Source organism: Pocillopora verrucosa, chromosome 14 (genome assembly GCF_036669915.1).
Source record: "Pocillopora verrucosa isolate sample1 chromosome 14, ASM3666991v2, whole genome shotgun sequence".
Lineage (NCBI taxonomy): Eukaryota > Metazoa > Cnidaria > Anthozoa > Scleractinia > Pocilloporidae > Pocillopora > Pocillopora verrucosa.
The window spans coordinates 12,593,611-12,612,003 of record NC_089325.1 but is presented as its reverse complement, the minus strand read 5'-3'; the positions used below and the strand labels follow the sequence as shown (position 1 = coordinate 12,612,003).

At 37.3% G+C, this 18,393-nt stretch overlaps 2 protein-coding genes and 1 long non-coding RNA gene across 4 annotated transcripts; 1 reads left to right on the top strand and 2 right to left on the bottom strand.

The window, feature by feature from the left end:
* Positions 1–9: 9 nt before the first annotated feature.
* LOC131782442 (4-hydroxybenzoate polyprenyltransferase, mitochondrial) lies at positions 10–5,054 on the bottom strand. The gene is made up of 6 exons (XM_059099175.2): positions 4,437–5,054; positions 3,576–3,697; positions 3,099–3,184; positions 2,413–2,546; positions 1,712–1,900; positions 10–577 (listed from the first exon to the last, which is right to left on the bottom strand). Exons 1-6 carry the CDS (start codon positions 5,052–5,054, stop codon positions 440–442), a joined length of 1,287 nt encoding a protein of 428 aa, XP_058955158.2. The 3' UTR covers positions 10–439.
* A 930-nt stretch (positions 5,055–5,984) lies between these two features.
* LOC136277979 (uncharacterized) lies at positions 5,985–6,912 on the bottom strand. The gene is made up of 2 exons (XR_010716134.1): positions 6,779–6,912; positions 5,985–6,364 (listed from the first exon to the last, which is right to left on the bottom strand). It is a non-coding gene; the product is annotated as an uncharacterized lncRNA (long non-coding RNA).
* Positions 6,913–8,121: 1,209 nt separating this feature from the next.
* Positions 8,122–18,356, top strand: LOC131782430 (germ cell nuclear acidic protein). Of its 2 annotated transcripts, none has more exons than XM_059099164.2 (17): positions 8,122–8,284; positions 8,621–9,312; positions 9,928–10,233; positions 10,320–10,643; positions 11,229–11,279; positions 11,447–11,520; positions 11,642–11,708; positions 12,757–12,923; positions 13,137–13,202; positions 14,028–14,108; positions 14,655–14,803; positions 15,139–15,209; positions 15,467–15,525; positions 15,995–16,091; positions 16,214–16,321; positions 16,686–16,745; positions 17,273–18,356. In XM_059099164.2, the coding sequence occupies exons 1-17, from the start codon at positions 8,183–8,185 to the stop codon at positions 17,448–17,450; spliced, it is 2,652 nt and encodes an 883-aa protein (XP_058955147.2). In that variant the 5' UTR covers positions 8,122–8,182; the 3' UTR covers positions 17,451–18,356. The 2 variants fall into 2 exon arrangements, with proteins under 2 accessions (XP_058955147.2, XP_066017067.1); XM_066160970.1 differs by having other exon boundaries at positions 10,320–10,679.
* Positions 18,357–18,393: the final 37 nt, after the last annotated feature.

The following is an 18,393-nucleotide window of genomic DNA, read 5'->3' as shown; positions in this document are numbered from 1 at the left end:
AAATTATTTGCACATAAAAATGCAGTGATTTGTTTTTGTCACAACTGAATCACACTATTGAGCTGGACAATTTTATTTGCATGTCTTGGCAATCCTAGTTTCCTATGACCACTTGAAATCTGGGCATGCTATCTACATCTGACCTTTCACTTAGCACAGATCAGTTAAAAATACTTCTTCTTTCCTTCAATTTCTTTCATCCATTCATAAGAATGGAAAGACTTGCTCAGCCACTTTCTTGGGTTAGGTCTTCAATCCTCCCAACTTGAAGCAACTTCAGAGGTGGTGGGGTAGGGGGTAGGGTGATGTGAGCACATTCATTACCCAGGCAGAAGCTGGTAATTGTGCCTATGGAAACACATTTGGTGTTTCGTGTTCCCAGTCAACACCACTTTTTTTTTTTTTTTTTAAGAAAGCTATTTGGTTTGTTTCTTGCCTCTTAAGTTTCTTCTTTCTCTGTTGTTTTCTTGACAATAGTACCAGCCACAACACCAGCAAACAAAATCAACCCAAGCCACTTATTGGACTTGAACTTTGATAAGCAATCAGCAGAATTGGAGAGATTTACAGTCTTAATCTGAAAAAAAATTTTTCACAAAATCTGTCTGAGTTTGCTCTAGACGTGTTACTTCCATCAACAGTACTTTGATTAGGGTAAAGTGAAGGAATACTGTTCTTAGGTGTCAAAGCTTTGAAAAGACACCCTAGCTATGTTGGCTAATGAGTTCCTCATTCTTCATAATGATCCAGTGAACCAGGCACAAAAAACTGGCAGTGGAGACTATTTGCAGAAACTTGCCCTCTTGTATATGCCTATCTTCCCTAATACCTGATACATACCCTTTAATCATCCTCTCTTATAGTTCTCCTAAAGCTGGATAGCCTTATCTACAGGGTTCATACCCATTTTCAGAAATGAATTTCAAGGACTTTTCCAGGACTCAGATTGATTTTTCCAGGACTCCAAATTCCACCTTGAACCCTTTCATTCCCAAAATTTCAAAATCAATTCTCCTTACAGTCTTCATACATTTCTTATAACGTAAATTCTAAAAACTTTTATTACTCGAATTAAGCAGATTTCCAGGCATTTCAGGACCTGTAGTCTTCTACCAGGGCTTTCCAGTCCTGGAAAATGTCAAAGTAAAATTCCAGGACTTTCCAGGTTTTCCAGGACCCATACAAACCCTGTATCTACTGGATAAATCTCTATCTAGTGAAAGTGCGGCATCTCTTGTTGACACTTAACCACTGGATAGAAACTTATCCATTGGATAGCATCATTCACCCTTGGAATAACTGGGCCTTGGTTGATTCACTCGTTGAATAACTGGGCCCTGGTTGGAGAAGTACCCTAAGGACTTATAGAGTGCGCTACATAAGACCAAGACCACAGGACCACATTTTTAATTGCTCAGGCTATATGATTGCCAATTCTTGAATTCACTTGTGCCCTTGGTTCACACACTTATAAATTCAGCACCAGTTGTTCGAAAGGGGGTTAACATTCACCTGAGATTATAATTTAACCTTAGCTTTAATTTCTCATGTACATGTGCTTGTGTAAAAGCTAAGGGTTTTTGGGGGGCTGATCTTAATATGACTCAAGACCAATGGGTAAAAATACAGAAAGAAAATCCCTCTGCAAAGCTATTATACTGAATTAAAAATTACCACTAAGCCCAGGTTAGGTTAATCGTGTTTCCCTTACCTGCCATGCCAGATGGGAAGAAACACAGCCCAGTCCCAGATAGTATGGCCAAGCCTGATCACTGTTCATTCCAGCAAGAATGAGGCTGCTAAGCATAACCACACTAAATCCTGTTAGCCAAGGCTTTGTTTGATCTCCAAATAGCAATGCTGTGGACTTGACACCAATTAAGACATCATCATCCTTATCCTGTGTGAAAGATATCAACAAAACATTGCTGAAGGGTTCAGATTTCATTCATTTGTGTGGTGTAATTGTCCAGGTGATGGATGTCCTAAAATGATCATTAGTTCCTTACACTATGATGACCTAAGAAGATGTTAAAACCATGGGCAGAAGGAAATTTTTTAACCCATAATTATTGAATGGAATTTAGGAATAAAATTGCTGATCATTGTAGAAGACACAGTATTCTCTATTGATTTTTTAGCAGCCAGCCAGAAAAAAAAAAAAAAAAAAAAAAAAAAAACACCATCCACTCAGGATAAAATTTATTTCATATCAAGAGAGGTATAGTACTCAGGTGTTAATGAATGAACCCTGAGAAGACAACTTGATTCCCATCTCCTTCTCACATCTCTTCACAATTAGGCCTCAAATGGAAATCAACCATATATTTCCAAACTTGGACTACTGTTGACAGAATTACCAAAATTCTTTAGCAGAGAGAATTGTTCTAATTTTTATTTCACTACACTAACCTGATGGGCATAGATAGTGTCATAAATGAGTGTCCAATTAATTCCCGCAATGTACAATGGCAAACAGACAGACCAATCACAGCTTCCTTGAACTGCAGCATAGCCAAGCAGAGCACCCCAATTAAACGTCATCCCTGATTTAAAATATAGATAAGTTTTAGTTAACTTCATAGTGTTCAGCAGCTAGAAAGTATATCAAAAGATTTTGCAATGAGCTCCAGTGTCATGCTCACAATTCTTACAACACTCTATGCAGTGCCTAATTTCTCTCCAAGGCAAGTAGCAAAATACTTTCAATTGGCTACTAAATTTGCAGATGCAAAAGTATATGGTAGCGAGAGCCAAACTGCATCTTTCCTTTTTTACTAACAATGAAAGTGTTTTTACCTTAAATTGAGTTAAATATTTCAATAAAATAATCTTCTTTCTTTAACAAAAAAAAAATGACTTTCTGCTTGATTGTCAAGCAATTTTTTAAAAATTTTTGACCACCACTTTCTGATTTAGGGTCACCAAATTGCGACTATCAGATAAGTTGGGCAGGACACCCTGTGATCTAGGACAAGAAATAGCTTGTTCTCTTTCAGCTCCTAATTTATAGTACTCCTTCAAGTTCCCTTTAGGGTGCCCTTAACCTAATTTTTTGCTTTTTTAGTGAATTATGAAGAATTAGTAAATCAGCATACCAAGGAAGGCTTGTGGCCAGTGAGTGATTCTCTTCATCAAAGGATATGTGACAACAAGTCCAAGAGACGCAGCTCCAAGGATAATACTGTGTTCAGATCAAGAAAAAAACATTTAAGGAGGCAGTTTCAAAATTTAAAGAAAACTGTTTTTCCCTCTTGTTGCAAATTTGGGAGAGAGAAAGAAAGATCTGTGTCTGCATAAGGAATCGAGTTTCACATCTATGTTTTTTCGCTCCAAAGCTCTATAGAGAACTCATCTGGCATACTGCTGGGGTCAGCAATGACAGAAGCATCATGTGTATAAGCAGAATAAGAAAGATGTTTAAAAACACTGAGTATCTATCAAGTTTGATTAAGTTTCAAAATCTAATAGTTAGTCATCAGCATTGCAATAAAAATTCTAGAGAGATGTACCAGTATACTGTTTCAATAAAAAATTTATTATCAGTTAATAACTGAGTGGTGATTTTTTAATACCTGTAGTTGTTTAGAGAGAGTAATACAGACAGACCAACACTTAGTTGGGCTCCAAGAAACACCAATGCTTGGAAACATGTAAGAGATCCAGCAGCCAGAGGTCTGGAAATGGTTCTAGTAACCTAAATGTAACAATCAGAAATTTCCCTGATCAGAAGATATCCAATCAAATTCTAGGAACATGCCCATATTCATGCCTAACATAAGCATTTATATTCCCCACAATGTCCTCTTAACATTTCCTATAGTACTGACAAGGAAATTTTCTTGATAGTCCAGAACTTCTTGAATTGGAAATTGTTTCTTTCAATCTAATAACCTTCACATTTGATTCATGAGTGATACTGTAAGGACAAATTATAAGCCAGACACTCTTGGGGGTGAAAGGGTTAAGGATTTTATCTCAATTTTTTTTAGGACATCCTGTGGAAGACACAAGCATTCCAGACACAGGAGCTGTAAATGGTAAAATCTCAGTCTCCCTAAGATGTTGAGACCTCTGTTTGAAAATCTTAGACTGGGACCTAACAATTTTAGTCACACAACTCCTTCATATAATTATTACCTTATTGTAACTCAGCTTACTCCATGTGCCCTATTCACACAGAGACCTGTACACAGATTTTCACAGTAACAATCTTACTTTAACCTATTCTAGCTACTATCGACCAAGATCCTGGGCTGAAAAAAAAATTCCAGTCTTTCAGAACTTTCACTCCTTGAGGCTTCAAAACCAAAGTAAATTGCACCAGCACTACTTTTGAGACTCTGAGGACCACCACAAGAGTTGACGTGAATTTGAGATTAGGTCAAACCTTTGAAAATCTCCTTGCAACTCCCAGAGTTGTTCCACCTGCTCACCTTCTTATCAAAGTCAACATCCCACATGTCATTGATGGTGCAACCCGCCCCTCTCATCACCAAGGCCCCTACTCCAAAAAGGGTCAGCAATTTGAGATCTGGTAAGGAGCCTGCGGGAGCTGCAAGCCCTATGCTCCATGTGCATGGCAAGTACAAGAGCCATGTTCCTATGGGTTTATCGAGACGAATCAACCGTAGATACGGCTGTGCGCCAGGAGGGCAACTATCCACAAAGTTAGCCGTATTCAGCTGCCGTCGAGAATGATAGTACCTGCTTCCTTTTGCTTGGAAGTGCCCTAGTTGGACACTCCACGGCAATTTAATCAACTCCGGGGTACACCTGATGCTAGGAGAAGAGTTGTTTTCTGTAAACGTCGATTGAGTTCTTTGGAATGTATTTGGTCCAGGCGCAAATTCTACTTTCGTGCGTCGCGCGGTGCAATTTTGAGAGCCTTTTTGACGATCAAACCAAGTCGTTCTAGTCCTGATGGTCGATCCGCATATGTGGCGCGCAAGGACCACCTCATCAGCTAAAGGTGATTTTCTACAAACGCATTTAAACATAAATAAACTTGTTCTGAAAACTGGAAGGGTTGCTGAGGCAGTAAAGACCGCCATGTTGTTTTGACTTTTCTCGAGGCTTGGCTACTCAACAGCCAACCAATCGGTCAGCATTAGATTCCATCCACCAAAACCACCTTGGTCGAGAGGGACTGAGATGGAATGATGGAAAAAAATTACGAAGTTACGACAACATGCCGACTTATCCCGATGACCCAAGTGTATTATTTGTTTGGGAAATTGCGTCAAAACTTTTTACTAAAGAAATGGTAAGTATTAATTTATTGTTCGATTGTAGTATTATAAAACATTTTACGCAATTTTATGCAGATATTTCACGTATTTAAAAGGTGCTTAGATGTTACGTAGTTTTGGTGGATGTCATTAGGGAACATCCACCAAAACTTTGACCAAAACCATCAACAATATATTTTTTAAATTTTATCTATAGCCATTGTTAGATGTTCAGGGAGACAAAAGATTTATACCACTAATTAGCAGTTAGTGCTCTGGCTAATTATTTTTTATGGTGCACAATTGCTGACCGACCAAACGTTCATAATGATTATCATAACTCTTAACACATAGAATAAAGTGGTTTTGGTGGATGTTTCTCTCCATCCACCAAAACCACCACAGAAATTTCTGCTACTTCCTTACAGAAGACTGATGTGACCTGCTATTTGGAGTACATAACCACAATCTATTTCTTTGTATGTAGAGATATTTTGGAAAGTTCTTGAGTCAGCACCTTTTATTATTGAAACCATAATCATAACATGGTGCATAATATAGAATACAAAAGGTTCTGGTGTGGTAATCATGTAATCTTGAAACAGGAGAGTTTTTAACTGACTTAAACTGATTTAAACAAACATTTGCAACAAAATTCCAGGTCCAGAAATTTCTTCCACTATTTCCGCCAAAATCATAACCTTTAAGTACAACAAATCAGCACATTAGTAATTGTTATCAGGGGTCTGAAAATCCTATAAATCTTTCACATTTATTTCAAGTAACCTTTAATTTCACATGGATGAATAAGTATACACTCAACATGCAGAATGTCTTACAGTTTACAAACTATTTCCCTTTTTATGGATAGACAGTGAAAGGCCTTTGCCACATTGGTGAATCAAACCATTGTATACCATGCATTTTGTGATAATTGTTTGTTTTTGCTCACAATACCCAGAAAAATGGAGGGGATAAATTTAAATAGCAAATTCTATGGTTAAAATTAAATAACATTGGAAGATCAAATTAACTTTGTACTGTTTAAAATTCAGTTTTGGTTTCTTGCTTATTCCAGCCTCTTGATATTCAAAAGCATTCCTTGTCATTTTTGTGTTCTTCTGTGTACATAACTTGAAAAATAAACACAGAGAAAGGAAACCACAAAGGATTAAACTTGAAGCTAAAGCAAAGTTTAAGTTGAACCATAGCTGATCCAAATACTGAGCACTTTGTATTGTAACCCATTTAGCAGTAAAGTTTATCTATATGTCTGCCAGCTTGTCACAAGTCTTACCCCTCTCCTTCAAAAGTCTCTATAAATAAATTTTTCTTTGTGGTCCCTAATTGATGATTAGTATATTACAGCTCCTCAATTTTCCTCTCTCAAGTCAAGGTTACTCTAAATTTAACAAAGTAATGGACTTGATAAAACTCAAACTATAACTCAGCTGGCTGCTACTTGCAACCTTAATTTCTAGATATCAGTATACAATAATCAATATGTTATAAATAAGAACCCTAATGCTTAATTTTGCAGTAATCACCTTCCTCCTTTTCATTTGCAGACCAGACTGGAACCTCTATAGGTGTGTTTGCTTGTTTTGAGTGGGGATGGAAGAAAAGGAGTCATGCCGCATATCTGATTTATTAAATCGCATTTGTTCTGTTTATACATGAGTAGAACAACCTTGTTCTCTGAAAAAAATAAAATTTCTTGCATTTTTATCTGTGCTTCGCAGTCAAACTTCCTTGTGTCTTGGACAAGAAATCTTATTTTCTTGAAAACAAAATCTTTGTTTCCAGCCTTCTGTAATAGGTAAATATAACAGTGTAAGATGAGTGACAGTGTATTTCTCAAGTTATTTTTTGGAATGTGACAAAACGGAAGTGTCATAGCGTGATAAGGAGCAAACATATGATTGCTTGATAGAATGCAAAAAATGCAGAATTGCATATATTTTCTCCTTTGTCAGCAGCATATGTTAGTGAAAAGTTCTTACAATTGTTAACTTCTAAACCATCTTCAATTTAGCCAAGATTGAACTGTTATCACGTTTGTCATAAAAGTATTCTGAGATCAATGTCATATGACCCATTCATGTATTTGACCTTTCAAATTAGTAAGCCATAGTTGACAGAAACACAAAGGTTGAGGATAAAAAGAAATTATTATATACAGTACTTCTTCTGTATCTTTTCGTTTCCTTTTCTCTCCAGCTGTTCAATCTATGCCGTGCTGGCAATTGAACACTTTCCTTCCCAAAATTAGGAAAGGCACACCAGTAAAAAACGAATTTTTGCTCCTTAAATATCTCATGCACTTCCCCCAGTATTTTGTGACTTCTGTCCGAATGATTCCACGATTGTGGTATCATCCAAGCCATGCCAGAGGACTCGAACTAGACAAACTAGTGAGAATGCACAATAGCGATAGCAAAGCTTTGTAATGCTAAAGAGCTATATCAAATATATATAAATATATGTTCCCGAAACCTTTGACAGCTTTAAAGAAAGAAAACTTCGTCGTCAATCCTGTTTCAAATTCCGCAATAAGTTTAAGCGCCTCATCAACAGAATTTACATATCCTAAATTATCTGCATGTCTACCATCAATGGTTCGCGACTTAAAATTCTCGCTATGCTGTTTCTGTTTGTTCCTCAAGAATCATGGGATTTACAGCTTTTGATGTTCGGCTACATCACTTGCGGATTTCCGAGAATCTTCGGTTATGTTTTGCAAGTCATTAAATATTCCATCTCAGTCCCTCTCGACCGAGGTGGTTTTGGTGGATGGAATCTAATGCTGACCCAACCAATCAACATCTCTCAATCTTCTGTAACCTCGCCTTCTCTGTCTTCAGCTTTACCGATTAGTTCAGCGCCAAAATTCGAATTTAGTTCCTCTGACTTTCGCAGTAAGATTTGGGAGATCGATCGCGAGTTGAATCATGGAAGTGTATACGAAGAAACTGGTAGAGGAACGATTTTTAAACATGGGCATAAAATTTGGATGGTTTGATCAGCCTAGTTGGCGTGGGAAAATTGAAAAGGTAATTCAGTTTTTAAATAATCGTAATCGATTTCAGTTTTTCGTATTGAATGCTCCTCTTGCAAATGTTTGTTTTAGTATCTCGCCCATTGTATCTTTTAACCTTTAGTTGACACTTTTCGATCTACAAAGTGTCTTATGAGGTCTAGCTGTTTAAGAAGACTCTTCCTAGCTCGTGATCAAATCAGCTGTGTAGATGAATGCATTCCCGATTTTGATCGCTTATTTCGAGTACGGTACTGTAGCATATCCCTCTTTCACCTTATCATGGTCTGTACGTGTTATAATATTTGCGAGAGTGTCTAATCCATTCTGATGATTTCATATTGTTCCGTAGCTGATCAAATTATCGCAATCAAATGGAGACAGAGATGGAATTGTTACAAAGACGGAGTCAGTTGGTCTGATCTCTAACCACGGAAAAGAAATTGAGGAGGACAATACTCCAAGCGTGATCATGTATTCCAATGATGCAGACGACTATAGCGATTACGTAAATATCTGTGACGATGCCTTAGGAAATACCTCAAATGTAAATCAAGAATCCTCAACTGATTCTCAGCTTTGCGAAAAAATGTATTTGTCTGAAAACAATGATCTAATGAGTGGCACACTTGAACACAGTTTTGAGAGGGACAGTTCTGGGTTTGACATGACAGAACAATGCATTCAAGAGGGGTTGGAGAATGCAAACGGAACAGCAAGCCTTGAGGGCTTCAAAGTTGAGGATTCTTGTTTTTATAACAACAGAGAGGAAGGCAACACTGAGAATGATGCTAACGGAAAGACAAATAGCAATGATGATGCTGATGATGAGTTCAAGTACAGAAATGGTAATGATGATGCGTTGGATGATGATGACAATGCTGAAAGGTGTGATCAGCTGAAGGATGATTACGAAGACATTATAGAGGCAAAATCACTTATGATTGTAGAGGAAGGCTGCTCATCTCTCTTAGATAATTCCCTGGAAGTTAGTGACAGTTGCAGCAGGAACTTATCAAGGGAATTGATCAGGTCCCAGTCAAGGTAAAATGAAGGCAAGACAAATTAATTTTCTTGCTTACTTTGTGAAGATGAAATTCCATACTGATTCTGTAAATAATTTTAATCTTTATTATAAGCATTTTACCGTGATCGAAATAATGTCATATAGCTAGTTTATTAACCCCTTTCACTCCCAGAAGTGATTAGTTATGAGAATTTGGTGTCAGATTAAGAGAACAACTTCTACCTGATAAGTCTGAGCATTCTCATTACCTGTTATGTGGATAATGCAAAGATATTATAAGAAAAAGTAACAAGTTTATCACTTCAAAGAATAATGGATTGATATTTCTCCCCTCTAGGTATTTGACACTACCATGTGAATAAGTTAAGGGAGTTTGCTGTGACTGTGACTATATGAAGATTGTATATGTTTGTTGTTGTATCAAAAATGTACCCTTTGCCTCCAGCCATTACAACTGCCTTTTATCACCACCTATTGTCCAGATAATGTATTAAAATTGCTAGAAGAAGATACCAGATGGGCTTCTTTATAATTGCATCAAGGGTTTGAGGAACCCACTGTTAGTTCTTTACAAGGAATGAGCTTTTTCTGACCATTTACATTGTAAAGAAAATATCTTTATGTCTTAATAGGGATGACTGCAGCTATGTTAGCACCGAAAATATCAGTTTATCTGATAGTCCTGCAAAAGTCAGCGAGTTGTCCAGACTTGATGAAACTGGTTCCCATTGTGGCAGTAATGAGCCTTGTGACAACAACAGTGTCCACAATGGACTAAGTAACACTGAAGTTGACGATATTGAGCATAATGATGATGTTGACGATAAAGATGTACAATGCAACAACATAGAAAAAAGAAAAACAGAAATGTTAAACTCTGTGACAGATGATGAAGGCCAAGGTGCTTTGTCAATAGATTTAAGCAGGACCACACTCAGGTTTGTGGTCAATTAGCACAATTTTATCACAAGACTTGCAACATTGTGACTCTCTTGATGCTTTTCTTTTTTTCCCACTTTTGCAGAAATGGTTACAGCAGTTTTAATAACAGCTCTGAAAATAACAATAGATCTTACAGTCCTGTCGAGGGTGTTGATCAGGAGCTCTCCAAACTTCAAGAATCCAGCTCCCTCAACAACACTGACAGCTACAGTGATAGTCAGGATGACAACAAAGACCACACATGTTTAAACAAAAGTGATGATGATAAGTGTAATGATGATGATGATGATGATAGGAATCTCCTGGATAGTGAAGAATTGCAAGTTTTAGCAATATCTTCTGCATGTGACTATGATAGAAAAAGTGATAATGATGATGATGATGATAATGACTTTGATGGGGAAAGGTATGTATCAAAAGAATCAATCAAAGCTAAAACCAGGTTAAGTGAAATAAATCTTCTGCACAGCCTTTTTTTACTCTCATAATTCTACATAGTCTCTGTAACAGGAAAGCTATCATGTAAACTTTGTAATAATGTACATGAAAAATTGTGCACTTCTGATTGGCTGGAAACAAGTGCCTTTTTCATGTAACACTAGTACAGAGTTGTAACACCAGTGCAAAGTTGTAACACAGGTGCAAATTACAAATTGCAAATTACAAAATTTTGTCTGTCTTGACTTTCTGATGATGATTCTTTTTTTTGTGTATTATTGCATAGTAATAACAAGATTTCTCAATTAAATTGTTGTTAATTAGTATTGGTAATTTTTCAAAGATTACAAATTGCACTTGCCCTATATGCTTGTACAATTTTGCTGTCTTGAAAAAGCACTTGAAATCATGTTATTACATATACTAATTTTTATGACCTTACTCTGTTCGTAGCCCAGACATTGATGCTTCAGTTATGAGTTAATAATAAAATACTTTCTATCCTGAGTTTCATTGCTATACATAACCTGACATTTTTACTATTTTTCTCTAGCATAGGTACCATTAACTGCAGTATTGAAGAAACCAGTCCTGTTAAAGCTAGGTATTAGAAACAACTTGACAACTTGCATATTACAATTGTTAATTTTTGTGTGTGTGTTTACTAATCATTTAAAAAGTAGCAATTGACAAGTGATCATTTTGGGGGAAAAATGAAGGTAGTGGATTACTAACAGTAAATGATATTTCTCACTTGTTGAATGTTTTTAGCCTAAGTGAAAGACTGTTGAACAAGTATAATCCAGAGAAAAGTGAAAGTGATGATGTAGATGACTTTGAACAGTGTAAGAAAATTTTCATTTAACTTTAAGAATTCTTATTGCTACTGAATCTGATCCAGGCATACTTTGATATGCCGTCCTGAGACACATCGAATTAATTTAAAAAATGATGTTTTTTATATAGTTTTACAGAATATCCGGACTCCCAAACAATCAGGATTGTTTGCAAAAGAGAGAAAGCCAGAATCAAGGTAATAAAAATATGTTTATGTGTAAATCATTGAGTTTATGATTACTTATATAATTCAAACCATAATTTACTTGAAAGTAATTTTATTTTACCATCCAAATTGAGTAAAATTAGACACCTCAATAAATAATTGTTTGATCATTTTTCACATGATCAAGAGTTACCATTAACTGTAGGATTATTTTAAATTGAATATTGCAAAGTTTGGGGGTATACTGCTTGCTATCACCAGGCAATGAGATGGGATAATACAATGCTATTTATAGCAATGGTTGATCACTCCTGGTGCAATGTTTTATCATTCAACTTAACAACTACTAACAGAATAAAAATCAGAACTTTGCAATCCTCAATTGATAGACTAACTCTACAATTGAACGTGACTCTAAATGTTGAGTGGAGGCAGAGTGGCTGAGGGGTTAGGGTGCTGGACTTGTTAAGCTGGTGGTCCTGGGTTCAAGTCCTCCACCCTGCCACTCACTGGATTTGTCACCTCGGGTTCAACTCCTCGGTTGCAGTCTGTAAATAGCCAACTGGTCTGCCTCCTGCCAGATGGGATTTTCAAGCACTTTATGTTTAAATATTGTAATGCACTTAGAGGCTTGCAATAAGTGCTATATAAATTATAAAGTTAAATTTTTTAATTTTAAATTTAAATATTTTTTACATTTTAAATATTGTGAGTCAAATGATTAAACATTCATTATCTTAACCCAGGTGGAAAAACACAACTAACAGGATTAACCCTTTGACCCCTAAGGGTGACCAGCATCTAATTTCTCCTTACAAGATCACCCTTGAACCACACATTAAGGTCATGAGAATAAAGGAAATGATCATCAACCAAAGAATCACTTGATTATTACCCAAATTCTCCTTGTCAGCACCTTAGGAAATGTATAGAGAATAGTGTGGAGAATATGTATACTGATGTTAGGGTGTAAAAGCTTATTGGGACATTCTACCAAACAACTTACTGGTGCTCTCTCTCAATAAGAGTCTTGTTTTCTGCACAGTGTTGACCATATTGACAATTTCTTTTGCTACAGTCTAAACATGTTTATTGTGGATGATGATGATGACGATGACGATTATAATGACATCATCGAAGCTCAGGACGATGACGTATTTTGTGACCCTGGTTTCACTCCTGAACCTGGCGAATTCTTTGATGACGACAAAGAAAATGAAGATTGTATCGAGTTAGCAACACCAGGTAATTCAACCTGCTTTGGAAAAAATTAATTAAAATAAGGTGAAATAAAAACCATCCCATGGAGAAATGAAGCCCTGGGAAGTTGCCTACTTTCCTTGCCATTCATTTCGGGGTTTGGGTTTGGCAAGATTTTCACAATGTTTTCGGTTTAAACTTGCATTGGAGCTTCTCGTTGCCAACTTTTCAAATACGTAATTTTTTCTCTTTTTTCAGTTGCAGGTAATGCACCTTCAAAGACTTCATTGACCAGCTTATCCAGGAAGGCCGCCACCCATTCAAGTAAGATAGATAAATTTTTAAATGAGCGACGAAAGTAATTGGGGATTGTTTTGGTTTCGCTTATTTCGCCCTGTGATTGGTCCAGAAACTCGCACCACTTTCTCAACCAATCAGGTTCAAACTAAACCCAATCGCTACTTGATCACCCACGTTTTCCCGCGCTTCAGGTAGTTTGCTTGTTTTTACTTTGAGTTGTCATTGGCTACTTCATTCTCCTTGCTTTGATTGGCTGTTGTGATTCCTTTGGTTTTGGTTTTGGTATTGTAACACTCAATTGAAAAGCGCTCAAATTATGAAGCAGTTTAGTTTTCAGTTAAGTAAAAAATAAAAGTCCTGGATTGCCACCGTTTATCATATCTTTACCATGTGAGTGGCCCCGAGAACTTGCACACCGTCTTATCCAATCAGATTTAAGACCTTTACTAATGACTTGGTTGTCCGCGTTTTCCCGCACCTTTTTTTCCCTTGTGCTTTCATTGGCTCCTTGTAATATATCCCTTTGTTCCGATTGGCCACCGTAACGACATCGCTCTCGGTCTTACAACACCCAATCGAAAAGCGTTCAAACTAGATAAATTTAAACAAAGTTTGTTAGGTACGTTTCGTCCTAGACACTCAAGTTTCAGTGCACTGACAAACTGATAATAATATAATAATATTTAATATATATAGTTTTATATAGCATCAACTTATGCAGCAATTCATATGGTCTGATAAACGTCAAACCAACGCGCGATCTTACACGAAATTAGCGTGCAGTTATGACTAAAATATAGATATACACTTTTTTTTTTACAATCCCCTTTCTCCTTATCCTTTGCACAGCCCCAAACCGTCCTACGTTTCAGACACCCTCGACAGATTTCTCGTGGAGGACTCCTAAAACCAAACCCAGAAATGACAGTGGTGAGAAATTTATTTGTTGTTTTTGTAGTTTTCTTCTTCTTGCTTTCTTCTCAAGGTTTATTTGTCTAAGTCCTGTATTTAATGTTTGTTTTAAGATCTTATATTATATATAAGATCTTAAAACTAATATTAAATCATTTCTCGTCCATTTTCTTTTGCATCGCGCTTTTCAAGGCGCGCTGACTTGATGGTCAGTGCACTGGACTCCAGACTCGATGGGTCTGGGTTTTAGACGAGAGTTTCTACTCTCACAGTGCTTCTTTCACCAGCAGAAGTATAAGTGGGTTCTAGCGGATTATCAGGGAAGCCTGATGAAATGCTGGGGGTAACCTTGCGATGGACTGGCATCTCATTCAAGGGGAAGTGGTAATACTCTAGATCGCTTCGTACTATGGAAACCGAGATAAGTTACAACTAGATGGGCCAACTGGCTCGAGTACAAACTTAACCCACTTTTTATTTTTTACTTTTCAAGCCTTTTAGTAAGCCATCGTCTTACCCTGCTCTTCGTTGAGTGCAAAACATAACTTATATTTTATCTTCTAGGATTGTTATCAGCTAAACCATCTCGACCCAAAAGCGTGTTGGAGAATATCCTTACCCCGTTCTCCGCCGAGAAAGATTTTAGGAAGAACAAAGAGAAACTTGTGAGAGATCTCTTTGAATTGTACAACCGAACAGTCTTTGATAATCAGGTAAAAACTGATACCAGTAGTATCCAGGTTACAGGATTTTGTACCTCGTAATACAAATTAACCTTCTGATTTGTGGTTTCCTGGCAGTTATGAAGATAAAAATTGCGTTTAAAAGTAACTTATTTCTTCTTTTAACGACGGTAACCTTTATTTTAACCCATGCACTTGGAAAAAGATAAGTGAAATTGATACTCATTTTTTCACGATGAAATTATGATGTTTGAATTAGGGGGGATTTGAAATAGAGGTAATTTATTTAGTTTTATCAATTGACTTGTATTTTTAAATTTGTCAATAGTAAAGCCTTAAATATCCTGAAATTTATTTTTCGCCAGCTGCCGTCAGATTTCCAGATATCATGGAATTCAAGAATGCGCAGCACTGCTGGCTTCTGCTACTACAGCAGGTAACTTTGATTGTTGATTGAAATCGGAGTAAAACTCGCTTCACTTCAACCCTATAATCAATCGTGAACTGGTTATTCGCGTTTACCCGAGCTTCAGACAGCTTGCTTGTTTTCACCTCAAACTCTTATTGACACCTTTTGACATTTGCCTTTGTTCCAACTAGCCGTTGTCACCGCATCACCTTTGGTTTCAACTACACTCGCTCGTAAATGGCTTAACACTATGTTCATGCAACTTTTTTTTTTTCTTTTTCTAGGAAAGGCAGTCTTCGTATGGCCAGGATAGAATTAGCAGACAAAGTTATTGATTCCGCAGGCAAGATATTGTTGATTTGTTCCACAATATTTCCGTTGTTTTCACTTTAGGGTGAAGGAGTACGCCTCACTCGATTTGACCCACCGGCCGGTTGAGAGTAGTTTTCAGTTTAGTGTCAAAAGTAATCCGAGATTGCATCTGTCCTGTTTTACGTCGCTCTGTGATTGGTCCTAAAAACTCGCGCCAAAATCTCAACCAATCAGATGCAGATCTAAGACCAGTCGTGTCTTGGTCACTCGCTTTTTCCCGCGCTGTAGGAAGTTTCCTTGTTTTTACGATAAATTTTCTTTAGTTTCTTGTCAAATTCACCTTTACTCTGATGATTCGCCATGGTGACTGAAAAGAAAATATTTCTCACACTTAAATTGTGCAGAAAGTAATCGAGCACCTGATGCATTATTTGTCTGACCAATTTCGCACTTGAGTCGTGCTCTCGCTTCTTTTAAATAACTACTTTTGCGACTTGCAGATCGCTTGCGTGACACACTAATACACGAGCTGTGTCACGCTGCCGCCTGGATGATTAGCGGGGTCAAAGCTGGTCACGGACCCGTTTGGAAAAGATGGTGAGACGTTCTTTATAAAATTACCACCCTATTTTATTTAATTTAACCGGCTTTTACAGATGTAGTAACCACATTCTGAACTCCTTTTCACAGTAGTCTCTTTATCGTTGATTCTATTGTAGGACATTACGTGCAAATCATGTCCATCAAGACTTGCCGCCGATCTCGCGGTGCCACAGCTACACTATCAAAGCCAAATACACGTACAGGTGTACCAAATGTGGGAACACGTGAGTATCTGTAGAAAGTGCGTTATCTAACACTTCTAGAAATCTGTGGTAATGGATAATTTACCGCTGATCATTGCGCGCGTTTTTCCGCCCTCGGGAAGATTTGAGACGCGTCGGGAGAGGTTTGCCGTGGGTCTGGCACTAGTAATAATTAGTGCCAGACCTCTTGAAGACCCCTCGACGGCTCACGTTGCTCAGGGCGTCTTAATTTCTCGCAAGCAAAGAAACGCTCGCGTCGAAGCGCTACTAATGAAGACCTGCTCACTAGTCGGTCGTTAAACATTGGGGCTGGGAATGAGTTCTATCGAAAAAACGAGTATTATGTGTTAGTGATCTTTATCTGCCGATGTTTATCACTTATTAGGTTTGGCCGTCACTCTAAGTCAGTAAATTTGGAGAAAAGTCGATGTGCTTATTGTCACAGGTAAGTTGATGTCTTTTTTAGCGTTAGTTTTAGCGTGGTGTCGTTCTCGAGAGAGATTTGGTTAGTTTACTACCAAAAAGATTTCAGAAAAACATCGAGATTCAGAGCTGCGTCGCGACATTGTGATCGAGCATTTTTTCGTTCCTTTTTGTGACGAACACAATAACTTAAACTTGAAGGAAACTGTAAGATATAAGTATGATGAAATTTAGAGAAGAGAGAACAAGGATGGCCAACCATGGAGAAGATTAACACCGATTGTGAATGACGAACTTGACAAATTGGAGGCGCAGTTTTCGTTTGAGCAAAAGAAACTTAGGACCTCCCTTGAGCAAATAAACTTAGGAACTCCCTAACGAAGGGCTAACGCTTGAATCGTCAGCTATAGAAACTCTTTACGGTAGCCAATTTAAATTATCAACTTAGTTGATAACACCAAATTATACTGTATATTCTCTCAACTTTAGGGCTTTGCTTAAGATCTGCAGTTGTTCAAGTTCTTTCTCCTTCTTTCTCGTTTTTTACAGCCGTTTGGAGCTTGTTCCACCGCTGAAGAAGGATGGCACACCACAGAATCGCACTCCTAGTCGATTTGCCATGTTCGTTAAAGAAAACTACGCTCGTATCAAAAGTGGCCATGAAACATTTTCTCACCAGGATGTCATGAAAGCTTTGAGCACGGAGTTCTCCAAACTAGGCACATAGCATGTTAGGGAACATGGTAATTACTTACAGAAGATCAAAACATTTGCCTCGGGCTTGGTATCCTGTGACATATCTGGTATTTCTGTGGCCTATCGCTCGCTAATCATTTAGCCTGCGATATGTAAAAAGTAGTGATCTCATGTCCGTTCTTAGTTGAATAGTGCATGGGAATAAGACCTTTATGTTCTCAACAACGTCATTCGATCAGGGCTTGACAAACCATGGTCATTTTGGGACAGGTCTCGATTGTGTACCCTGGTAAGGGTTCTCGTAAAACGTCGCAGATTTTTCAAACTTTGCAAAATTAATCAAGCGATGATGCAGACTTTTTGTCGGAATGAAAAAACTGAAAAAAGGTTTCTTAGCGTTTGAAGTGGTTCATTTTACGCGGGATCAAAATGTTTCGCCCATGGCTTATTTCAGCATGTAAGGCGCCCAAACGTATGCGCGGATTTAGTAGCGCATTCTAAAAATCTTTCAGTGGTTTCCCATGAGAATTAATTTTAAGGCCATAGTTCGCTGTGTTATCGATTTTCATTTTCTCGTAACTATACATCGAACGTCAACAAAAACAAGACCTTGAAGATTATTTTATTACATTAAATTAAAGCTGATAACAGAAATACTTACAGAACTGACCTAAAAATTTATTTAATACTTATATGAAATATATTACGATCCCTATTCTTGTACACGCTTTGATTGCCTAATCAGTCTGTTGTGTTTTGAATAAAGTTGTCGTTCAAACAGGCTTTTTTTTTTTCATTAATTTTTTTGTTTCATTTTGTTTTTTCTCAATAATTCGTTGCTTTTTTTTAGATAACTATTTTTGGCTGGATTATGAGCGATTCAATTCTCTGACTAATAAAAAGGCGGAGAAGAATTACCGAAAATCCAATGAGTCCTGTAAATGAAAATCCTGAAAATCCTGTAGTTGTAACCT